Below are 19,342 nucleotides of genomic sequence, written 5' to 3'. Positions count from 1 at the left end.
AATCCAAAATGGGCAGAAGACCTAAATAGACATTTCTCCAAAGGAGACATACAGATGGCCAAGAAGCACATGAAAAGCTGCTCAACATCATTAATTATTAGAGAAATGCAAATCAAAACTACAATGAGGTATCATCTCACACCAGTTAGAATGGGCATCATCAGAAAATCTACAAACAACAAATGCTGGAGAGGGTGTGGAGAAAAGGGAACCCTCTTGCACTCTTGGTGGGAATGTAAATTGATACAGCCACTATGGAGAACAGTATGGAGGTTCCTTAAAAAACTAAAAATAGAATGACCATATGATCCAGCAATCCCACTACTGGGCATATACCCAGAGAAAACCATAATTCAAAAAGACACATGCACCGCAATGTTCATTGCAGCACTATTTACAATAGCCAGGTCATGGAAGCAACCTAAATGCCCATCGACAGACGAATGGATAAAGAAGTTGTTGTACATATATACAATGGACTATTACTCAGCCATAAAAAGGAACAAAATTGAGTCATTTGTTGAGACGTGGATGGATCTAGAGACTGTCATACAGGGTGAAGTAAGTCAGAAAGCAAAAAACAAATATCGTATATTAATGCATGTATGTGGAACCTAGAAACATGGTACAGATGAATCGATTTGCAAGGCAGAAGTTGAGATACAGATGTAGAGAATGGACGTATGGACACCAACGGGGGAAAACCGCGGTGGGGTGGGGATGGTGGTGTGCTGAATTGGGTGATTGGGCTTGACACTGATGTGTATAAAATTGATGACTAATAAGAACCTGCAGTATAAAAAACCAAACAAACAAATAAAATAACTAATACTAAAAAAAAAGAAAAAAAATCATGTTTTTAAATAATTTTAAATGACATGAGAAAAGGTCACAATATACTGTTAAATGAAAATGCAGGATAAAAACTACATATGAGGATTCCAACTATGTAAAAATATAAATAAAAGACTGGAAGGAGATACATAAAAATGTTAATTACAGTGGTGATCTCTAAGTCTCAGGAGCATAATTTTAATTTGATACTCCAAACTTTTCTGAATTTTCCAAATTGTACATAATGAGGATGTATTACCTGTAAAGGCACAGCTCAGTTTAACTTTTCAGCTTTGGATCAAATACCTATTTCCACACTAAGAACAGGACATTTAGGTATCTAATTTCAGCAGCAATGTCAGTCACTGCTGAACAAACTTTGCTCAAATTTTGCTTTATTAGTGCTGTTCTTGCCTTCTGCTTTTTCTGTACAATAAGACATAGCTATTAAGTTATTTGCTCTCTTGGATATCTGCAGTAGAAGCTAGAAGCTGGAAGTGCTCAGCCTTTCAGGATCAACCCTTAAGACTTCCAAAATCTATGACCAAAAGAAAGAATTAATAAACCCAAACCAGAAAAAGTCTATCTAAACTTCGCAATACAAAATAATAGTGCCAAGGACAGGGACTGTGTCTAAGCAAAATTATGTATAAACTGATAGTCCCAAGCTAAGGGCCAAGCCCCACTCATCCAAGGACTCAGCCAAGAGATAAGGTAACCCATTTGATTTAGATTCATGTGGTCATATACTCTTTCCCACAGCAAACACAGAGTAGATACAGTAGCTTTCAAGTGCCCATTTTCTCCTCCCTATGTTAACAGAGTACAATTTTAGATGATAAATGGAGAACAGCTTGCACAGAAAGTCAGTGATGATTTGCTTCAAACAGATAAAAATGAGAGAACAGAAACAGTGAGAAGGAAGACCATGTTCTCGCTGATAAAGAAATGCCTTGAGAGGATGGGCTTAAATAAAAGACCAAAATTATTTTAAGAAAAAAAAAAGGTATCCCTGGTACAAGAGGGACTCTGTAGTCTCCCCAAATAATATAACAAACAAAGGAAAACATTATGATTTAACATGCAAAAATAAAAAATGGATGGGGGGAGAAAAGCTTAAAACATAACAGCAGTTGAAAAAAACACTCATAAACCTTATGTGCTTTAAACACTTTCTGGCCCCTCCTACAATTTTCAATTCCACAGTAATGACTTAACTGATAGCAACAATACTGGTAGTTCAAAGAAGTTCAGCATTAGAAAAGCAGATCATATTTTCAACTTTTTAAAGATTCTTGCCAGCCACCTGCTTTTACTTAAGCGTAGGCTAAATGTTTTTGGGAGGTAATGCTAATTTGTATGGCTGCCTTAAGAAAATGGAGAATACAGGATAAAATGGTAAGATAAAAGTTGTGCAAAAAAGGTGTCTTAAATACAGTAGGTATTCAAGTAAATATTTGTTGAATGAAAATCAACTCCATTCAGAAAGATACTCACTGTTTGAAGCTATGTCAATCAAAAGAGTTTCTTCTGCTTCTGAAGGAAAAGAAAGAACAGAATCAGGGAAGAGAAAACCATTCATTTCAACCAAAAGAAGTATACACCTAACTAAATAACTACTTCTCTCAATCACCACTCCTAGGTTTTAGAACACATTATAAAAATCCTTTGCTTTTTTGTTTAGCATTTTTAAAGGGGATTTTAACAGCACTACGTTCTAAAGACTATGAGCAATTCAACTAAAAGAAAAATTAACTGAACAAGTAACCACATGGAATGCCTCAAAGCAAATCAAGCAATGACAATAGTAGGGAATATAACATGTTAATCCAAGTGAAGGTGTTTAATTCCCCTCAACTATAACACACTAACTTAATATAATCTAACTGTATCACTTAGATAATTCTTATAAAAAGCCGAGAAAGTGACCCCAAAGGCCTAAAGGTGAATTACCTTCTTAACTCAAATCTAGTCTCTGAAAATTTCCCAGGGACCTCATTACCTCCACCCCTGTCCCATACAGGAGCGGAGAATACTTGAAGTTCTTTATCTTCAGTCTACCATTAACACTTGTGGATCCAAGGCTTACCACACCCAACACGGAAGTATAAAATGGGCCAAAGAACAGTCTCCAAGTTCAGAGTCCTCTTTCCTCTCTATGGCTCACCTGGACTTCCTTCCTTACCTCTAGTGTCTAGACCCAACCCATCTCTTCCTCTCTGACTTCCCTGGATTTGGCCAACGGCATCTGCCCGACCCTCCTGGCTAGTTAAACTCTGGGTACTGACTCCTTGGGATTCGTTTGGATCTACCTTGGCCAAATGTAGTAGGCTCAGCCTTTTCTAGTTCCCTCACTAGCCTGGATTGTATATTTGGCTCCATTACTCAGGTGCAACAGAAGCAACTGATAATTACCTAAGTTGTCTAATATTAGAGAATAGTCTTGATACTTTTACTAGCATGATGAATGAAGCAAGGGACAACAGTGCATCAGGGCATAGGTATTACATGTTCACAACTGCTCTTTGATAACTTTAATTCTTTAAAATCGAAGTACTTAGAGACTTTTCAAAATAGATGTACAGGTTGGGAAACAAAGGATGTGAAAACTCAAGGAGGTAACCGTTCCTTTTGTCATGCGGAACTACTGTGTGTGTGCACACATATTTTCCTAGATTCCAATCTAGCAACCTGCCATCTATTTCTTATTAAAAATAAGACTAAGAGAAACAGGGTAAACAAGACTCTAGAAGTACTGATAGCACAAAAAGGTATAGAGTTAATAGGATACTAACGTCATGTTCTTTGGCTTTTCTCCTCCTTAAAGGGCTGAGCATGTAACAAAGGGTACTATACTATGAAAAGTGAGGTGACCACAGTAACTTACTATAGCATGCAGGTGCCTCGTTCAATATGTCTCTCTCACACAGGACAGGCTAAATGGCTAAATAAAAGACTTCATTCTTCTATACAATGTGTATTCTATTCACTGTGGGTATTTTTAATTCTTAATACATGCTCTCTTAAAAGGTCATGCCCACTTAGTATTTCTACTTACAGAGATAAATCCTAAGGAAATAAGAGACATGCAGGAAGATTCATTACTTATTTATACTAACAAAAAATAACCTGAATGTCAAACACCGGGAATAACTACAGTATAGGCCATTCATAAAATGGAATAGTATACAGCTATTAATAGCATGTAAAAGCACTTATAATATGATGGCATGTGGAACAGACAAAAATCTACATACAGAATGAGTCCAACCCACCCTAAAAGTTGCAGGTGTAGAAAAAAGGAAAATGTTAGGTGTTTATCTCTGAAGGATGTGAATTTACTTATTTCCTTTATAATTTTCTGTTCTTTCCAAACTTTTTACAGTATATATATATATTAGTTTGGTGATAAAAAAAAGTTGAATGTAGTTTAAGAAAGAAGCCATGCAAGGTAGGATTCAAGTTTTCCAAGAAGCTACAGCTGACACAGAATGCCTGTCTGATGAAGCCAATGAACCCACTGGAAACACAATGCATTTGTTCTCTAATAATCTATTTCCTTTCTAGAGCAATGTGAAATGACAGAAGCAACACCTCCTACACAAACCTCCCAATTTTTGAGTCTCATTGTAGCAGATGAAATAACAGATTTTCTGTTCTCTTTCCCCAAATTCGAAGGCAGGAAGCCAAATATTTCCTCCCCAGAGTCGATTTTCTTATGATTCACCAATGCAAAGGTTTGAGAATCAGCACAATTGAGTGTAAGGTATTACAATCTGGCAAGGCTTGTTGCCAAATGTTTTAATTTCAAATAGTGTGGGGAGAAAGTGCTGAACGCATGTGAATTCAAGTGACCTTGATACTTTACAATGAGCAGTGTATCAGTTAAACCCAAGAATGTGATTTAAATCCACATATAGGTTCATCAGCATAAAAGACTACCTACATAGGTAACAGACTACATATATCTCTAACCCCAGCCAGGGTAGCAGGTAAGAATATATATATTTCAATATAATCCTTCAGGGTTCTTAAACAAAGCATTTATCATCTTCTCAATGGTAGATGAATAATGTTATCTTTTTGCACAGAGTGTAATACATTTCATTTTATGTGCAGTGACAAATTTAAATATGTATGGTATTATACAAAGCAATAATGACCAAGGAAAAACATTATAAAACTAGCTAAGCAATTAAAGCTAGTACCTTGAACACATCTAAAGTGGCTATTTATAGGAATGATATCTTGAACATGCTGTTCCTTCTTGTGCAACCGGATTATTAGCCTAGGAAACAGAAGAATGCATCAACGAATAGCTACGGAAAAACTCAAACATTTAACGACAAAATACATTGCTGTGTTGTTATACAAATCTAGTCTGTATTTATTAGACTTGCTGTATCTTGTTCCCTGGATCTGAGTATCATGATGATATTGCTTTAGGTCTAAAAGCATATTAGTGGTGATCAGTATCTGAATACCCACAGTTCTATGCCATAGAGAACATAAAGTAGTCTATGTCCTAAAAACAGTTTACAAACTTAAGAGTATGAATTACAGTGCACACACCTTCAGATTACGCATACCAGAGACAAGAACTAATAGCTAGGTGTGAAGTCCATGAGGGCAGGGACTATGGCTGTCTTTTCACCATAGTATTTCTAGCACCTAGTACAGTACCTGGCACATAGTAGTCACTCAAGTTTGTTGAATAAATGTATTATAAATTTCATCAATTAGCTTTCTGGTTATATTCCCATGGCTTTTATCAAAGAATGATTCTATCTCTTCAAACAAATATACAGGTTCATGGAGAAGTAAGAGGAGGTGCCCAGCCAGCTGAATCAGTCAAAATAATCCCAGTGACCAATAAGGTAGCAGATATCACAACCAGATTGCCTTTACATCCCTTGTGTTTTTCCCATGGTTTCTAATTTTATGATAGTACTTCTGGTAAGCATGACTGAACTTGGCCCCCCAGTATGAAATGCAAGATTTCTAAATTCCTATGTACTCCTGAAATACTAATTTTCATTTACTACTTATTCTTAGTGGCCCACAGTCAAGGTATAACCTACTGGTAAATGGCCATTCTGAACATCTCCTACCTTCCCCCCAAATCACTCTTCAAGTGGTTCTTTTTGCCAGGAACTCTCTTCTTTTGTTCCTGAGACCTAGCTCAACTATCACCTCCTCTGTGAAACTTGGCCTCATGCCCTTTGCCTGCCCCTCAAATAGAGCACTTAACACACTCTGTTATAGTTACATTTATTTCCCTCAGATTTGAGCTCCTTGAAAGCAAAGACCCTATCATATTCAGTTTTGTCACCTACCTAATAGATGCTCAATAAATATTGGTTGAATAAACAAACATTTAATTAAGCTATAAACAGATGAATTTCTAAATACACCTTTTCAACATGTGATATTAGAAGGCATTGTTCTGAAAGGTTTGATTTCCATTTTGTTGTCTTTTGGGGAGGCTTATCGTTTTAGCTTTTTGAAATTTTTTTCAAATGTGTTAACTTTGAAGGAGTTAACTTGGGGAAAGGAACTGCTTAGACAGGACTAAGGGAAATAAAAGTATTGATGCTGTCTTTCTGCTCTGATCCTGCTTGCCTAATTTGCAGGGGTTTAATATTTTAAGGTGACTACAAGAATATAGGGCAGACCCTTTTCAAACTGCAAAGTTCATGAGTCAAGCAGAGAATCCTATAAACCCAGATGGAGACCAGAAAGTAGATAAGATTGACAAAGCAAGGGTCAAGGAGGAAGAGCTTACTTTGAGGAAAATGAACACAAACCAATATAATTCCCAAGTAACATAGTATACAAATGGTGTTGAACATCAGCAGTAAAGATTCATCTGGATTGTATTGTTAAAAACCATCACAAAACAGACAATGACATGGATGGACCTTGAGGGCATTATGCTAAGTGAAATAAGTCAGACAGAGAAAGATAAATACCATATGATCTCACTTATGTGTGAAATCGAAAAACAAAAACCAAAATACTAAACTCACAGACACAGAGAACAGATTGGTGGTTGTCAGAGGCAGGTGGTGGTGGGGGGGATGAAATGGGTGAAGGGGGTCAAAAGGTACAAATTTCCAGTTATAAAATAGACAAGTCATGGGGATGTAATGTACAGCGTGATGACTATACTTAATAACAGTGTACTGTATATTTAAAAGTTTTTAAGAGAATAAATCTTATGGACCTAGTTGCAGGGCAGGAATAAAGAGGCAGACATAGAAAATGGACTTGAGGACACCGGGTGGGAGGGCGAAGCTAGGGCGAAGTGAGAGTAGCATCGACATACATACACTACTGAATGTAAGATAACTGGACACTACCAAACATAAGGTAGATAGCTAGTGGGAAGCAGACGCATAGCACAGGGATATCAGCTCGGTGCTTTGTGACTGCCTGGAGGGGTGGGATAGGGAGAGTGGGAGGGAGGGAGATGCAAGAGGGAAGAGATATGGGAACATATGTATATGTATAACTGATTCACTTTGTTATAAAGCAGAAACTAACACACCATTGTAAAGCAATTATACCCCAATAAAGATGTTTAAAAAAAAAAAGATAATTGGCTGGTGGGAACCAGCAGCATAGCACAGGGATATCAGCTCCGGTGCTTTGCGATGACCTAGAGTGGTAGGATAGGGAGGGTGGGAGAGAGGCTCAACAGGGAGGGGCTATGGGGACATATGTATGCATATGGCTGATTCGCTTTGTTGTGCAACAGAAACTAACAGGGTATTGTGAAGCAATTATACTCCAATACAGATCTATTTTTAAAAAAGAGAGAGAGTAAATCTTAAAGGTTCTCATCACAACAGGGCTGCACTGGTGGCGCAGTGGTTAAGAATCCACCTTCCAATGCAGGGAACACAGGTTCGAGCCCTGGGCCAGGAAGATCCCACATGCCACGGAGCAACTAAGCCCGTGTGCCACAACTACTGAGCCCATGTGCCACAACTACTAAAGCCTGAGTGCCTAGAGCCCATGCTCTGCAACAAGAGAAGCCACCGCAATGAGAAGCCTGTGCACCGCAACGAAGAGTAGCCCCTGCTCGCCGCAACTAGAGAAAGCCTGTGCGCAGCAACGAAGACCCAATGCAGCCAAAAATAAAAATAAGTAAATAAATTTATAAAAAAAAAGTTCTCATCACAAGAAAAAAATTGTTGACTATGTGTGGTGATGAATGTTAGCAAGAATTATTGTGGTGATCATTTCATAATATATACAAGTATCAAGTAATTATGTTGTACACCTGAAACTAATACAATGTTATACATCAATTATTTCTCAATTTAAAAAAGAAATGCAACCCCCCAAAAAAATACCCATCACAAAACATAAACTGGGAATTTAAGTTAATTCCACAAATATTTATTTAATATCTACTACATGTTAGTCACTAAATAAATTGTAACAAGAGAGTAGGGCAAAGAATAAGAATAAAAATTCTACCTAAATCTAATCATTCCTTTCAACACAGAAAGGTGAAAAATAATAGGTATATGGCAAAAAAATGGAAATCAGAATTTGGTAGTTGGAAACAGAAAAGAGTAAAAAATTGTGAATGCAGACCCAGCATTATCCCTAGGAAATACTTCGATTTGTTCAAGAAAGGTTAAAGATGAAACAACAGGTGGCATCATAATCCATTTGCCTTGAAAAAATGAATGTTAGTGTTTGATTCCTTGTGTGCAAAAAAGCCTTACCTTTAATTGTAATTTTAGTCTCTCAAGTAAATTTCTCCCATGGTTGATAGCAGGAACTACAGAACTAAAGAATGCAATAGGCTTCAAGTTCTAGGATAAAAAGGCCCAAAGTAAAAAAGTTCTGGACACTCAAGTCAGAGAAGGCACCCAAGAGACCAGCATTTGAGGGATATATATATATATATATATATATATATATATATATATATATATATATATATATGGTTTGACAGTATCAGGTGTCTCCAATAAATGATTTCAAAAGAAACTTCTCAGACAATGTAATGACTCAGACAAATGACTTAACCTCTCTGCACCTCAATTTCTATATCTAGAAAAGGGGGATGATGATGATGATATTACAATTTCACAGTAACCCTCACATGAGGGTTAAATGAACTAATTCATGAAATGCTTAAAAGAGTACCTGATACACATCAAGCCATTGAGTGTTAGTTGTGCTATACCCTTAAGTTTTACAGAACTGGAATACAGAATTTGATTTCTCTATGGGGAGGACACAAATAATCAGGAGAGCTACCACTGCAAGGTTAAAAGTTCTTCCAGTACAAGAGACCAGACAGAATGAGGCATTTACCTCAAGGCCAGCTGCTCACTCCCTTATCAGCTGAATAGAGTTCCAAACCTACCAAACCAAGGGACCAGATCCTGGGATGTGGTCATCTCAACAATGTAGCTATTTTATTTAATCCTTATAATTTTGTTTTTAAGAAGAGGAAACCGAGGCACAAAAAATTTACTGATTTGCCCAAGGCTTACATCTTCCCACCCTATTCTTGCCTTTGGAAGTGGCAGTGGTGTTCCACTTTTCAATTCACTTTTCTGTTGAATTTACTTTCATTAAACTGGTCTTCCAGGGTTTGATGAAATCTGGGAAAAATAAAATGAATTTATCACATCAACAGAACTGACCAAGCAGGATCTAGGGAAGAGCTACCTCCATAGAACCAGTTGACGTCCAGTTGAGAGTGGCACCAAGAGCCTCAGAAAAGGGCAGGCTAGGCCAGTGTGAATTTCTTCTCTGTAAAGTGGACAGCATAGATAAAGACTGAGTCTGGACAATCTAAAAGCAGGGACTGAGAAAAATTGTTTTTAAGCAGAATCCAATGTTGGGGGATGGCAGGATTTAAATGATCAACAATTTAAAAATTTTCAGCGATCAACAATTCTTCACTGATGTCAAGAAACCAGTGAACAACCAGGGGAAGTGGCTTGGGCACACAGCGATAGGGACCTACCTATGATATGTGATGGTCATCAGGGATACTTTAGATGAGGCATTAGTGGCAAGGGAGATCAGCAGTATAGTGATGGCTTATCAAAATCTTTTGATCCATCAGTCAACAGTCTTTACTGAGCTCCTATGTGCAAGGCAGAGTGGAAGGTAACACACCCTGATGAAATGTCAAATGTTGTCTACATTTCTACACATTTCATTACTTTTTCTAACTGTCAAGTCAATAAGTGAGGCAGTTACTGGCCTACACAAAACCATTACTGAATTAATGAATATGCCTCCAAGCACATGGAATAAGGGGGTGGTGAGACTGGAGGAACCAGCTGAATGAGGTTAAGAAAAGGCACCTCTGTAAGGTTAACAATGAAGCGTTTCTACAGTACTTATACTTTTTGTAAACCACTTTCGCATTTATTCTCCCAGTTAAAACTCCAAAGGCTATAAATTAAAGCAGTTAATGTTTTTATTAAACTGATGAGGACACTAAGGCCCAGAAAGCTTTACTGACTAGCCCAGGATTACACAACCCATGTCAGTTGCAGGGGCAGGAACTAAGAACCCAGGCTTCCTGCTTCCCCGCCCATTGAGTCCTTCCACTGAGCCACAAGGACAGGAGCAATCAATCCACCGGCTTGGAAGTTGGGGACAAAGCTCGGTGGTTAGAGCAATGGCACGTCACACCTGGGCCCGAACCTGTTGCCTGCGCGGCCTCAGTGGGAGGAGGGTGGGTGGCTTGTCGCGGTTTGGGGTTGGGTGGTAATGGCAGGCTCCCCTTCTCTGTGGGTATCAGGTGGTTACTTACTCATACTGCCCGTTCCTCTGGACTAGGGTCAGGGCGCAGGGCTCCCGGACAGGACCCTTTATCTCCATACCCTCGATAGTATGCAGGCGCTAGTCAAGGGTCTCTTCTAGAAGCGCTGCCCGGAAGGGGACCCGCGGTGTGGGGTGGAGGGAAGCTCCCGCCCCTCAGCCCACCCTCCCTCCCCAGGGTCGGAGACAGCGCCTCCCGCGCTGGCCCCCCTCCCCCGCTCGGCTCGGCCTCGGGTCCTGACCGGGCCCTAGCCGCCCCTCTGCTGCGATCCGCAGTCCCGCGGACCCCCGCCTCCGCCCCGCGCGGCCTCCCCTCCCCCCTTCTCTCAGGCGGATACGGCAAGGGGCTGGACTCCAAGCGGGAGCGGCGGCTCCATCCCGGCAGCTTCCAGGCTCGGCGGGGCTGCGGACTGCGGGCGGATCCGACGACACTGCCTCCCGCGTCCTCACACCCCCTCGCTTCGGCTGCACGTCCTTAGAGAAACGGCTCCGTGCCGGGCACGGGGTGCCGGGCGCGAGGAGCCGGGAGCCGGGAGCCGGGAGCCTGACCCGAGAGAGAGCGGCGCCTCCCGCCCCCGCCAGTTTTCCAGGCCGCCGCAGATTCCGCCCCCTGCGGCCAACCTGCGGAACTGCAGGGAGAGACCCGTCGCACCGGGGGCGTCTTCCCCACATCCAGCAAGGGATACGCTTTCAATGCTGCCTGTGACAACAGACTTGTTCTGGTGACTTTGAAGATTGCCATAGAACCAAAGCACAGTCATACCAATGAGGGAACTCAAAGGTGTTGGGGCTACTAGGACCTACGTCATCCATTCAAAAAATCCTTGTTATGGTTAATAGAATGCACCGTACTGATTACCATACCTCTCAGATATCCCCCCCTACTTCTTCCTTCCACCACCTAACTAGGGAAAATCCCCAAAGCTCAGACCTTTGCTTTCTTTGGTCCCCCTCTAGGTCACCTCTAAGCAGGCAAAGACCAAATATATATCTCTGGCCCAGATCCCTTGCCTAATATAACCCATTGTTACCAAAGCATTGGATGAAAAAACTAACTCATCGTTATTTCACACAGTGACCCAGGCTTGAAATTTCAAAGCCATGTGCTTGCTTCCTCTCTCCTAATTGCTCTGTAGCCAATCAGCCAACAAATCTTGTTAATATGTTCTTTGGAATTACTTTTAGGTTCCTTGTTTTCTCACCATTCAAACTGCCATCACTTTAGCGTAAGCCCTTGTGATATACCTTTGACCATTTTACTCTGTTGACAGTCATAAGAATATTCTTCCCAGAGTAATGTTTCAATTGTGTTATTCATTTGCTCAAGAATCTACCATGACCTATATTTCAAGACTGATTTAAACCGATAGTAATTAAGACAGTGTGGTATGGAGGTAGACAGACCAATGGAACCAAACACAGAGTCCCAAAACAGATCTACACATATATGGAAAGTTGTTATGCAGCATATTTGACATTTCAAATCAGTGAGGGAAAATGGATTATCCACTAAATGGTGCTGGAACTATTGATAATCGACATGGAAAATTATAAAATTAGATCCCTATCTCACACCACAGAGAAAAAAAAATCAATATCTGGTGGAATAAAGATCTAAATGTGAAAAGCAAATCTTTACAACTTTCAGAAGAAAATAGAATATCATTATGACCTTGGAATAGGGAACGAGAATGATTACTTAAGACACTAAAAAGCACAAACAATAAAGGAATTGATTGACACATTTAACTACATTAAATTTCAAAATGTATGCACTTCGAGATAACATAAACAACTTAAAAGACAAGCCACAGACTGGGAAAATATGTTTTCAATGCATATAACTAACAAAGGATAATCTATGAGGTTCTACACTCTAGCTGTCATCACCTCTCTGACTTCCTCTCCCACCACTCTCTCCAACTCACTCTGCTTAATCAAACACTGCTCCATGCTATTCCTAGGACTTGCCAGGCACACTCTTGCCTCAGGGCCTTTGCACTTGCTGTTCACTCTGCCTGCACTCTTACCTTCTCAGGTCTTCGCTCAAAACTCACTTTCTCAGTGAGGTCTTCCTAGAGAACTTTACTTAAAATTGCAGTTCAACAATTTCCTTTCCCACTCCCATACACACATGCTCCCTATCCCTCTTCCCTATTAATTTTTTCTCCAGAGGATTTATCATTATCCATTATTCTATCTATTTTACTTATCAATTGTGTTTATTGTTTAGCTTCCCCTACTAGAATGTAAGTTCCATGAGGGCAGGGATTTTTATCTGTTTGGATTATTCTTGCATTCCCAGTGCCTAGAACCGTTCCTGGAACAAAGTAGATGCTAGAAAAATATTGATTAAGTGTTTTGGTTTTTTGGCTGCAAGGCATGTGGGATCCTAGTTCCCTGACCAGGGATCGAACCCACACCCCCTGCATAGGAAGGTGAAGTCTTAAGCACTGGACCACCAGGGAAGTCCCATGATTAAATGAATGAATGAATTCGTATCTAGAATGTATAAGAACCCCTACAAATCAGTGAGAAAAATAGGAAAGAAACCTAGCAGAAAAACTGACAAGATATATGAATAAGCAATTCATAGTCAAGGAAATCCAAATGAGCCAAAAGGACATGAAAGGGTGCTTCACCTCATTACTACTCAGGGAAATGAAAAATTCAAGCTATTGCAGCAACATGGATGGACCTAGAGATACTCATACTGAGTGAAGTAAGTCACACAGAGAAAGACAAATATCATATGATATCGCTTATATGTGGAATCTAAAAAAAGGCTACAAATGAACTTATCTACAAAACCGAAATAGAGTTACAGATGTAGAAAATAAACTTGTGGTTACCAGTGGGTAAAGGGAGGAGGGATAAATTGGAAGATTGGGATTGACACATACACACTACTATATATGAAAAAGATAACTAAAAAGGACCTACTGTATAGCACAGGGCACTCTACTCAATACCCTGTAATGGCCTATGTGGGAAAAGAATCTAAAAAAAGAGTGGATTTATGTACTTGTATAATAGATTCACTTTGCTGTACACCTGAAACTAACACAACATTGTAAATCAATTATACCCCAGTAAAAATTTAAAAAAATTCAAGCCACGAGATACTAAGAAACAATCATTGCTTTGACAAAAATGTAAAAATTCAGACAATACCAACTGCTGTTGAGAATGTAGAACAGATAGAACTCTGATCACTGCTATAAGGAGTATAGGTTGGTAGAACTGCTATGAAGAGCCATTTGACATTGTATAATAAAGTTGTATAGGTAATACCCTTCAACCCAGAAATTCCATTTCTAGGTACAGACCTGGGCAAAATTCTAACCTTTGTGCACAAGGAGACATGTAAAAGAATGCTCATTGCAGCATGATTGGTAATCTCAAAAAAAAAAAAAGGAAGCAAATTAAATGTCCATCAGTAGGTGAATGAATAAATAAATCATGGTATTCATGAAGCTGAATACTATTTTGAAATTAAAATGAATAGCTCAAGCTACATGTATGAACAGAGTAAAATCTCAAAAATATAATGTTGAGCATAAAGAGAAAATTACAAAACATGTACAGTATATAGTCTGAAAATATTACCTGTTGCTTATGGCTACATACATACAATAGTAATAATATATAAAACGTGAAAGGGCAGGATCATCACCAAATTCAAGAGAGGGAGAGGATTGAGACTGGGGAGGGGCATAGAAGAAATAACTATATCTGAAATATTTATTTCTTTAAACACAATCTGAAAGTGGATCTGGCCAGATTTGATAGAACTGGGTGGAGGGTACATATACTGGTTATGTTATTCCATGTACTTACCTACATTTGAAAATGTTTGCAATCAATGAAAATGAAAAATGAAGAATTAATATGGAGGTGAGAGTTAGCAGTGTCAAATGCTGAAAACAGGACACGGAAAATGAAGATTGAGAGACTTTCTTGGATGTGTCAAGGAATTCACTGGAGACCACAAAATAAGTGGTTTTGATAAGTGGTCAGTAAGAGGGTAGCAACAAGGTTACAGGGAACTGAGGAGAGATGATATCCTGAGTAAATGGAGACGAGAGACCACATATTGAAGAAGTTTGGAAATAAAAAAAATACAATTTTAATTAAATTAGTTAGAAGGGTTGAACAGAAATTCTTGACAAAACATGAAGCCTCTTTAAAGCAAAGGAGAAGGAGCTAACGAAGAGGGGGACGTTTAAGATACTAGAAGAGGGAGGCAGAAAGGTTGCAAGAAAAATCCCTTGGTGATTGGGAAGGACAAGGATCCAAGGTGCAGATAGAGGAATTGACCTTAGAGAAGAGAGATTTCTTCCTCCAAGGCTCCAGTATCCCAGCACGTAAAACAGTGCCCAGCAGACAGTGGTGTACTCAAATATTTATTGTAAAGAATAAGAGGTTGTCAGGAATTCCCTGGTGGTCCGTGGTTGGGACTCCCCACTTTTGCTGCCGAGGGCATGGGTTCAATCCCTGGTTGGGGAAATAGGATCCCACAAACCTCTCAGCAAAAAAAAAAAAAAAAAAAAAAAAAAAAAAGACTTCCCTGGTGGCACAGTGGTTAAGAATCCACCTGCCAATGCAGGGGACACGGGTTCAAGCCCTGGGCCAGGAAGATCCCACATGCCGCGGAGCAACTAAGCCCGTGCGCCACAACTACTGAGCCTGCGCTCTAGAGCCCACGAGCCACAACTACTGAGCCTGCGCGCCTAGAGCCGGTGCTCCGCAACAAGAGAAGCCACCACAATGAGAAGACCGCGCACTGCAACGAAGAGTAGCCCCCGCTCGCCACAACTAGAGAAAGCCTGTGCGCAGCAACAAAGACCCAACGCAGCCAATAAATAAATAAATAAATAAAATCTTAAAAAAAAAAAAAAGAATAAGAAGTTGTGAAGAAATGGAAATATACCGAGGAGGTGAGGACATTAAAAACTGTGGTCTCTCACAAGGGAGATGATGATTTTCTCAAAAAAAAAAAAAAGAAAAAAAAGAGTAATAAGTGGATGTATTAACAGTAATAACAGCAATAATAATCCTGGTGGCTTAACACTGTACTCATGTGACATACTCTTCTCATGGTTTCACATAAGTACTTTTACTTAATTATCACTAAATCCCTTTAAAGTAGTAATATTATTGTTTCCATTTTCAAGATAAGAAAACCGAGACTCAGAGAGGTTTAGCAACTTGCTCATTAGCTAGTAGATGGCAGTATCAAGATTCAAACTTAGGTTTGTCTGACTCCAAAGCCCGAGCTTTTAATCCAACACATTATGGCATTCATTCAATATTAACAGTCATAACAGTACGTGTTTTATTTAGAACCCTCTATGTGCCAGGCACTATGGTAACAGCTCTACCTGAATGACCACATTTAATCTGATGAAATTTCCAATGAAATTGAAGTTGAGAGTAGAGGGTTTAGGAACTTGAACAAGGCACAGGAGGAGGGAACAGTTACTGGTGGAGAGTGATAGCGAATCCAGAAAAGTTAATAAAGGTTTTAGAGCGACAGAAAGAGCCCAGTTGGAGGCAGATGGTGTGGATTTCCATAGTGGTCCAAATCAGCATGAGTCTGTAACTGTCTCTGGCAATGCTTGGCAGATGGAAAGCAGGAGTAGGGAAAATATCCCAAGATGGTACGTTAAGTTTGGGAATTAGTATAGCAGGCAGAGCAAAAGGTCATGGGGTGAGGGAGTCTGAAGTGGTGTTTAGGATATATTGAAATAGCTGACCCTGGAGTCAAAGTTGAGTAAAGATTTGTATCTACTCAGCCTAGGGCCAGCAGAGGGGGGTGAAGGCAAGCTTGACTAATTTCATCATTTCCCTAGGCCTGCTCCTGCAGCAAATTGTTGTATAAACTTCAGGTTTATTTGGGAACCCTGCTTCTCCTTCATCTCTAATATCCAATAACTCAAGTTTTGTCAATTTTATAGTAAATTCCTTAAGGTCTAGCTCTGATCATTCTCACTTATCATCATCAGATGACATTTTGCCTAACTGAATAAAGATCTTACGTCCTATACTTGTATTGACATATAAGAGGCATCCAATGCAAAGAGTTAAATGGTCATTGAACAAAATTCAAATAAATGAAACTCTACCTTCGAGAAAGCCCAAGTCTCACCACTCACCATCACCACAACCACCCCCTCAAAACACACAAACGAGTAAATGGGTGTTCGGTGCCTGTCTTTTATCCATTAAACAACTATAACTAAGTGCTTAGGACTTACAGGCTTTCTGGAGACAAAATTAAAAAGTGAGATCTTAAAGACAGACTATAAAATACTAAAAAAAAAAGAAAAACTCAAAAATAATAATTCAATTAAATGGACACAAAATATAACATTCTATCAAGTTTATTAATTGTAAATTTATTAAAAAATCTATTGCCTTTGCAAATAATTTTTAGGTTGGATCTTCTCACTTCCAATTTTCAAGTATGCATAATGATTATGGAGAAATCACAGCCATTATAAATTAAATTAGTTATGCCCATTATAAATTAAATTAGTTATGCACGGACAAATAATTTCAAGAGCGAAATTACAAAAGCCCTTTCAAAAATTTATAGCAAAAATATAAATTTTTAATGCAGGACGGGGATGCATTTTAATATGATGTTGGCTGAAGCCTTCACCAGTAAGAGAGTGTAGGGCCTGCAAAGGTAAAAACAGGCCTGCCTAACACAGATGAGGCTGGGGAGGAAGATTCGAGTAGGTGAGTCAGCAGCCAGAGGCTGGAAGGCAGGCCGAGCCGAGGCATAAATGATTCATTGATTTTTAAATCCCCAGTAGTTGAAAAGCCTTGCTTTTCATATACACAAATCCAACATAGATATTGCTTTCCATGCAGAGCAGCATAACGAAGAGCTCGTTTTTATTTATATATTTCCATTTATACTTTTCATTCCTTATGGAATTTGGGGTGAGAAAGACTCATGTGAAGGGGGGACAGGCACAGCAGGCGGAGGAGGCCCTGAAGACCCTCCTCCTCCCCTCTACATCTCACCTTCCCTTAGCTACTTTATTCCTGCCCCGGTTAGTTTCTTTTTTTCCTTTTTTCTTTTGGCCACGCATCTCCGTTCCCTGACCAGGGACTGAACCCGGGCCACGGCAGTGAAAGTGCGGAATCCTAACCACTAGGCCACCAGGGAACTCCCATGCCCTGGTTAGTTTCTTAATTCCCTTCACCCTCCTCCCCTATTTCATTCTGCTTGACCAGGATCTCCTTTCTGCTTCACAAATCCCATAGCCAGGTCTGGCAGCACCCAGGCCTACTTTCCCTCAGAAATTGGAATTAAAAATTATTAAAAAGGATTCTGTCCTGAACAAATCTTTCCAGATTTACCTCCCAAGTCTACTCTTCACAAACGTTATGCTCTGCCCAGCATTTCCCTTAGGAATTGAACAAGTGCAGTGGCTAGTGGCAGTCAGATGGGTGTGCTCATGACTCAGGTACTCTTTTGATCATCCAGCTGAATACTTCTAACTTGCCATCTCAGTCTTGACCTTTATAGAGTGTTAAATTATTTTTTACTGGTCATGAGCTGTTTGACATATATCCGCAAAGAATCAAAGGGATGCTGATGTTGAAATACAGACCGGAAAAATGATTAAAATTCTACAAATTCTCAAGGCGATACTCATCAGGCCCATAAGCTGCATTTATCTGATCAAAATTCTTACATAGCACATAAAGATTTCTCTAGTAATTTGAAAACCCTAAAAGAGAAAATAGAGTTATGGCTGAATTCAACTCAGTTTTTTGTTTATCAGGAATAAAATTTAGCCACATCTGCAAAGTAAAACCATCTCTCTGATATCATCATCTGGAGGTTAAACACAAAAATTATTAAAGTAATAAGCAAGCTGATATTTTTTTTAAAGCACAAAATTCAAGGATTCCAACCAAGTCTTGAATGCAGTTTTTATCTATTTGCGGCATTTAATCTATACCCTGATGGATCCAAGGGGTGATCTATAAAGATTACCCAAGCTCTCTTCTAACCTCAACCCTGTGACCTTTTGAGGCAGGACGTGACACAGGAGGCTGGTCTCAATTCCAATGCAGATGTCACAAAAGAAGGGCAGAACATACTCTTTGTTTTTAGGTTATTGTTTCATGTCTCGGTCCAGGGTGTAAGAGAGAAAGATTTTGGAAGAATACTTGCTGGGCAAGATGTGTTATGTTACTCACTCTATCCCTCCATCCTAAGAGCCTCAGAACTGAGAAGAAGGAGGCAAATAGGAAAAGAAAACTTAGAAGCTGGAGTCTTGTGGTTATGACAAGGGGAAGCGGCGTTGGGCGGCAGTAGGAACCGGGGCGATTAGAGCCCTGAGGCAGAGTTGGCCACCTTCACAGATGGCAGCAGGAATGGATGACAGGGTGACCGTACATCTCAGGGAAGGCCAGTGCAGAATATATCAAGAGCCTAAGAAGTGGACACCTCCTCCCCACCACTGCTATTTCAGTCTTACATAAACTCTGGAGTTCAAAATCAACGTGAGGGTCATGAAGGAGGGAGGGAGGGTACTCCTAAATCTGACCGAGTTTAAATATGAAATGACACACACACAAAAACAACATCGAATTGACTGAGTTTACATGGATGAGTCTAGATTGTTTTCTGCTCTCAGGGAGAATGGTGCCTGTAGAAAGAAATTAAGTC

The 19,342-nt window shown here is 39.7% G+C and overlaps 1 protein-coding gene across 5 annotated transcripts in view; it reads right to left on the bottom strand.

Moving 5' to 3' along the window:
* Positions 1–11,229, bottom strand: part of OCRL (OCRL inositol polyphosphate-5-phosphatase) — a 56,126-nt gene extending 44,897 nt beyond the window's left edge. For 2 of the 5 annotated variants that reach the window (XM_033407057.2, XM_033407059.2), the window contains exons 1-4: positions 10,983–11,229; positions 10,637–10,716; positions 5,043–5,122; positions 2,332–2,370 (exon numbers count right to left, since the gene is read on the bottom strand). In XM_033407057.2, coding sequence (XP_033262948.2) covers positions 2,332–2,370; positions 5,043–5,122; positions 10,637–10,716; positions 10,983–11,021 — 238 coding nt within the window. In that variant the 5' untranslated portion in view covers positions 11,022–11,229. Of the gene's footprint in view, positions 1–2,331; positions 2,371–5,042; positions 5,123–9,835; positions 9,959–10,636; positions 10,717–10,982 lie in introns of those variants that run through there. The other 3 variants (XM_033407058.2, XM_033407060.2, XM_049705249.1) reach the window with 3 other exon arrangements.
* Between the last annotated feature and the right edge of the window lie 8,113 nt (positions 11,230–19,342).

Source organism: Orcinus orca, chromosome X, assembly GCF_937001465.1.
Source record: "Orcinus orca chromosome X, mOrcOrc1.1, whole genome shotgun sequence".
NCBI classification, from domain to species: domain Eukaryota; kingdom Metazoa; phylum Chordata; class Mammalia; order Artiodactyla; family Delphinidae; genus Orcinus; species Orcinus orca.
This window is presented reverse-complemented; position numbering and strand designations above follow the sequence as displayed.